At 41.3% G+C, this 6,680-nt stretch overlaps 1 protein-coding gene across 1 annotated transcript in view; it reads left to right on the forward strand.

The window, feature by feature from the left end:
- si:ch73-105b23.6 (fibrillin-2) overlaps positions 1–6,680 on the forward strand; it is a 134,914-nt gene that overhangs the window by 83,200 nt on the left and 45,034 nt on the right. Inside the window, exons 19-20 of the mRNA XM_043696763.1 lie at positions 877–996; positions 4,515–4,634. Of these exons, the coding sequence (XP_043552698.1) occupies positions 877–996; positions 4,515–4,634 (240 nt within the window). The remainder of the gene's footprint in view (positions 1–876; positions 997–4,514; positions 4,635–6,680) is intronic.

Here is a 6,680-nt window from a genome sequence, read left to right on the forward strand (position 1 = left end):
CCTGTACTCAATACTCTGACCGATAAAGGTAAGCAAACCAAACGCCTTCTTCACTATCCTATTTACCTGTGACTCCACTTTCAAGTAGCTATGAACCTGCACTCTAAGGTCTCTTTGTTCAGCAACACTCCCTAGGACCTTACCATTAAGTGTATAAGTCCTGCTAAGATTTGCTTTCCCAAAATGTAACAGCTCGCATTTATCTGAATTAAACTCCATCTGCCACTTCTCAGCCCATTGGCCCATCTGATCAAGATCCTAAAATGTGCATGTGTAGATAGTGGAAAGTGCTATTATATAGAGGTAAGGAGCGTGGATCAGACACACTTTTCCTCTTTCAAATTAATTATGGTGCTATTATCTCAACCAAACTGGAGTTAGCCACTTTCGGACAAACCAATAGTTTTTGGACTTTGTCAGTCTGTATGGCTAAAACAAGCTTCTATAAATATTATTTATTTATTCAAATCATAACCCAACATACATAGTTGGCATTGATACTGAAATCTATGCTCAAGACTAGATTTCTTTAATTTTCACTCCCAATGGGAAGTTTCAACACTAGGAATGCATAAAAAGGAATGGGTCAGCAAAACTACAGAATTTCTGCTCATAATGAATGGAAACCCATGACATCCAGGACTGAATTTTGATTTGTGCTCTTGGGTGTTATACTTAGGCTATGAATTTGTACAATCAGCTGATATGACTGATTTTTGTCCACTATGTATCTGCCACACATCCACATGTGTTGTGTTCTTTAGCAGAAAGATGTCTGTCAACATTACTGAATGATACAGCTACTTTAATTCTTTGAATAACATCTGATTTTATTTTTCTGTATTAATCATTTTTAATTTTTAAATTTCTTTTCAGATGAATGCCTTCCACCATTTCCTTTTCCCTGCCATGAATTAGCTAACTGCATCAGCACTGGTCACAGCCATCACTGTCAATGCAAGGAAGGATTCATGGGTGATGGAGTAAACTGCACAGGTAAGCATCGAGTGCTTAAATTCACCTGGTCATCTCTTCCAGACATTCTGCAATCCACCACAGAGATCTTTTATTCCTGAATGTGACTGGGTGAGCAGAAATTTTCAGATAACGCAAAAAGACGACAAAACTGAGGGCTGACCATTTCAATTGATGGGGACAAATGTAGAACAATTGAAAAAAAATGTTGTACTTTGGTCAGATAATCACAGAAGATGCAAAATAAGAAAACTGAAATTATACAAAGAATTGAAATAGCAAGAGATGCTTTCATGAATGTAATTCCAACAACAAAAAACAAGAACATGTGCAAAAGAAATTTGCACATGCCTTTGATCAAATGCCATGACACATAAAAAATTCTGACTGTTGTTGGTTGTTATCAGCCTAAGTAATTGCAGATCTTCCCTCGTTAATATGCAGCTTCCTATTTAACTGCCTTCAGTGAATGAACAAGACACCAAGAAATCTCAGCATAGGTCTGAGTGTAAATTTGGCAACTCCAGCTTGCTGCCAACTCCTAAGGACCTCCATCTTGGTAACAGCATCTCAGGACACCCTCAAAGGGCAGTGACTATATGCATGCCATGTCCTTGGGGACTCTGGCACTGCCTTTCAGTCAGCTCCTCCACATTATCATGGCACATCTCCAATTCACACTTTAAAGTTTCTGCACTTTAAGGCTGTACCTCAGAGCCTACCAGTAACTATCTTTGCAATGTTGCTGCCAGGCCACTTTAGGTCCAGTGCATGGATTGGACAATGATGCATTTCCAGCTGTTCATTTTCTCCCTTAACATTCTCTCACCCTGAGCCCACATGGATGCTCACAGCTCCCATCCCTGCCTTTTTGCTCTTTGCCCCCAGAGCTAGAGATATCAGGCTCACAGTACTTCTGTCTGGCTTTCAGCACTGACACCAAGCTAGGAAGTTTGCCCTGGTTGTCAGCAGTCCTCATTCAAATCAAGGGACTCAACCTTCAGTCAAGGGTCTCATAATGTGACCTGAGGGCAGCCTGTGATACCAGTCCTAGGGCTTGGACATAGTCAGTCAGATGCTTGGGCATTCAGGGTCAGGATTCTCTCCTCCTAAGGGGTATGGAACTGAACATTGGGCAGGCCACCACATTGCCTTCCTCTTTCTGCCCTATTGTGGGCTATCTTCTTCTGGAACAAAAGGAAAGGAGGTATTAAAGGAGGTGAAAGTGGCTGGTGCAGCTGTTAGTGCTAGTGTAGGTGGGAGTGAATAGTAAGTTGTCATGAAAAAATGCGTAGGCAGCACAGAGGCCTGGAGTTAGGGTCAGGGTTCAGGTTAGGGTTCGGATGGGTGGCAGTGAGTGAGGAAAGATGTTGCATTGTAATAGTGACAATGTGGAGATGCTGGTGTTGGACTGGGGTGGACGAAGTTAAAGGTCACACAACACCAGGCTATATTTCAACAGGTTTATTTGGAAGTACAAGCTTTGCTATCTGATGAAGGAGCAGAGCTCCGAAAGCTTGTACTTCCAAATAAACCTGTTGAAATATAACCTGGTGTTGTGTGACCTTTAACAATGTAATAGTGAGAGTGGTAGATCGTGAGGCTTGGTGGGAGCAGGGTGTGGTAGCAGAGGTAGAGTACAAGGTAGCAGACAGCAGATACTAGGTACTTACCCCAGATGAATGTGAGAATCCTACACAACTGGGCATTCCTCCAGGTGGCTGAGACCTGACTGACCCAGTTGACAACTTCGAATCAGGCTGGCACAGTCCAGTGTCATGGTCATTTCTAACATTCCTGGGGAAAAGAGGACAGCCTTCCCCTGTACTAACCCATGCACAAGGACCTTCAGGTGCCTGTCCACAAAGTGTAATGGTCGAATTCCTCTTCTCCTCCATGTCTGGGGTAGTGTCTGAACTCATTGTCAGATGAACAATGCTTTCAACAGGGTTCCATCAACAGGGATGCTAGTCCAACCTGGGATATCAGGCAGGGCCAAATTCTTCTGGCCATGGTGAGTGGTAGAATGAGACTATTAACGATGAGAGGGGTGTCTTGGGGTCAGGTAGATGGTTAATGAAGTAAGTTAGGATGAGAGTGTGAATAAACTGGCAAGGTCTCATGCAGAGAAACCCTCCATGAAGCTTGACAAAATTGACCCTTCACAAAAACATCATAAGATTCAGCCCATCAAATGTGAACTTGTTTGCTAATTTTGTTGTTTCCTAAATCCTGTATGACATCAGCTAAAGTAGCTTACAAGCTGCATTTTCCTCTATAAAATCACTATATGTAATAATTTTGGCCACTGGAAGCCCTCCTACCTTAGAGTTAATCGGGGAGAGACAGGGAAGCAACAGGTTCCCCATCCTGTATCCCTCCACTTGATCCATTGGCGCCCCCATGCCTCAGAACTTACCCTTTCAATGGGCTTTAAGTTTCACCCAGTGTATCAGATGTTTATGTCTCACTAAGGATATCCTCAGTACAATCTGGTACATCTTACAGCCCCAACCCCAGTTTCTGAGCAGCAAAGACAGCATTACCAGTTGTTCTGAAGAGACTGTCATCTCCGAACCTTTATATACCTGGCTCCTTTTAGGCTGGAGCAGGAGATATTTGCAATTATCTCCCAGTTTTTCATTGCATAAGGAGACTCTCTGATGCTCTGTATTCCAAGAGAGATTAATATATTTCATTCTCTTGAGCCAGATGGAAGCAGGTAAAGTGAGCAATGATTCTGTGAGAATTTCAGGATTCCTTATAGTTCAGGGTCTCATTTTGTGGATGCTGCATTTCAACCCTCAGAAATGTACTGCAGCTGAAAGGGTTTGTGTTCCACCAACATTCAGCTGATGTCCAACCACACGCAGCCTAACACTCAGGTCAATGCCCTGGCAGTAGTCATGATGCCTTCATTCTGTGGCAGCTCTTTGTACTATCTGCAGCTTAACCGTGATGACAAACCAAAGGCTGATGATTCCACTGCATATATGTGGGAAACACACATATAACAAAATCCATGCTGCTGTGCAGGAGGAGGTAGAGAAGATTACTGAGATTAAACAATATGTTTGTTGCCTGGACCATTCTGTGAGTTTACTTTACAGCAATCACCTCTAAACCAAACTCTGTGAAAAGGCCTGTACCGAGATGGTGTTGGACTCCTCTATATTCTGTGACATTTACCACAGATGTTTTGACAGGCCTGCCAACAAACAGACACTGTGATGCACACAGGTTTCAACCGTCTTTTAGACTGAGCCCTCTACTGCAGATCATATACATCCATGTTCTCTGGGAGGCTGATACCTGTGCTATCCTTGTCCGCTGCTCGGACTGCATGCCACTCATGTCTGCTTTCTCAACGTGTCCAGATTCCATCTGATTGGCATCCTCAAAATATTGACAGTGTCCATATCAGAGTTTGTGGCTGCAAGTGTGACAGTGAGAGATGGTGTCTCTTCTTCGATTAGATTGTTGCATGTTTACATTTAATTTTGTGGCTGTATCACCTTAGAATTATTTTCTGTTTACAGATATTGATGAATGCAAGAACATGTCCTTCTGTCCTAGTGCAAAATATGAATGTTTCAATATTTTTGGTGCTGCTCGATGTGCTTGTAGATATCACAGTGAAGATGGCGCTGCAACTTGTGGTGGGTGTGAAGAAATAGTAAATCAATGCAATGAATCTCATAAGGTGTCATGAAACTATTCATGTTTTATTCAATAAAGTACAATTTTGCTTCTCTTAATAAATTGCAGAGTCATAGAGATGTACGGCACGGAAACAAACCCTTCAGTTCAACTTGTCCATGCTGACCAGATATCCTAACCTAATCTAATCCCATTTACCAGCATTTGGCCCAAATCTCTCTAAACCCTTCCTGTTCATATACCCATCCAGATGCCTTTTAAATGTTGTAATTGTACCAGCTTCCACCACTTCCTCTGGTAGCTCATTCCATACATGCACCCAGCCTCTGTGTGAAAAAGTTGCCCCTTAAGTCCTTTTTATATTTTCCCCTCTTACCCTAAACATACGCCCTCTAGTTCTGGTCTCCCCCACCCCAGGGAAAAGTCATGTCAACTTATCCTATCCATGCCCCTCATGATTTTATAAAACTCTATAAGGTCACCCCTCAGCCTCCGACGCTCCAGGGAAAACAGCTCCAGCCTATTCAGCCTCTCCCTGTAGTTCAAACCCTCCATCCTGGCAACATCCTTGTAAATCTTTTCTGAACCCTTTCAAAGAGGTTTCTATACCTTGGAGATTAGACGAGCTTCTGTCATTGCTTACAAAAAATTAAAAAGCTTGAACATAAAGCATGAATAAAAGCCTTTGTTCCAGGGCTTTACTGACTGTATAGTCTACTCCATGATGGTCTCTATCTTGCTTACGTAACATTGTGAGTGTAAGTTCTAAATATGCACTCCCTGGTCCACGGAAATAAGAAAAACAAATTTCAGGTTATCAACCATGTATGGCATCTTTATCATTCAGTCCATGAACTTTACAAATATTACAGACTCAAGAAATAAGAACAAAAGTTAAAAATTAAGAATAATTAGCCTTTGGACCCTATTCAATTAGATTGTGAATGACGAAGCAAAAATCTAGCGACATCAGTTTTAAAATTTTCAGTTGATTTAAAATTAAAATTTAGATTATTTATAATTATTATATATTACAATACTATAGACACTGAATAATTACCTGAACAATGAGCTCTTTGATGTGTTTGAAATGATAAAATGCCAGGTCACAACATCTGATTCTCTTTCTAATTTTTTAAGAACTACACTGCAAATTCAAGAGGAAATAGTTTGTGAAGGTTAGGAGTTAAGAAGACCAATGAGTATCCACCAATGAGTGGCAATACAAGTAATTGAAGTCAGGTTTACTAACAAAAAAATGGCAGTATAATGCAAGATGTTGTGTGTTGTATGGAAGTAAGCATACAGAATAACATGGAGAAAAGATAGGAAGAAAGTAGAACCAGTCATGGAACGATCTACAGGTGTAGATAGACCCAGTAGTTAGACCCAGTGAATCCACAACAGGTGATAAAATGGAATTGGGACAAAGAGTAACAAAGTTCAATTGGTTAAACTTCAGTAAACTCCCATTTACACTCAGAGGTCCCACTTCAGTTGATGGATTTTGCACATTAGCTTGCTTTAACATGTAAAAGTTAAACATTTTGCACAAAGCAAATAGAAAATCTAGAAATAAAATATAAATCGGCTTATTAAAACTTTCAGGAAATAATAGGTAGAGCTGTGAAGTTCAGTGACAAAACTACTGGTAAAGAAAGAAAATCAGAATCATGCTAATGAAAATAGAATTTGACCTATCAGCCCTAATGATTAGACCATAAGACATAGGAGCAGAAGTAAGGCCATTCGGCCCATCGAGTCCACTCGCCATTCAATCATGGCTGATGGGCATTTCAACTCCACTTACCCGCATTCACCCCGTAGCCCTTAATTGCTTGTGACATCAAGAATTTATCAATTTCTGCCTTGAAGACATTTAGCGTCCCAGCCTCCACTGCACTCTGTGGCAATGAATTGCACAGGCCCACCACTCTCTGGCTGAAGAAATGTCTCCGCATTTCTGTTCTGAATTTACCCCCTCTAATTCTAAAGCTGTGTCCACGGGTCCTAGTCTCCTTGCCTAACGGAAACAATTTCCGAGC

Source organism: Chiloscyllium plagiosum, chromosome 9, assembly GCF_004010195.1.
Source record: "Chiloscyllium plagiosum isolate BGI_BamShark_2017 chromosome 9, ASM401019v2, whole genome shotgun sequence".
Lineage (NCBI taxonomy): Eukaryota > Metazoa > Chordata > Chondrichthyes > Orectolobiformes > Hemiscylliidae > Chiloscyllium > Chiloscyllium plagiosum.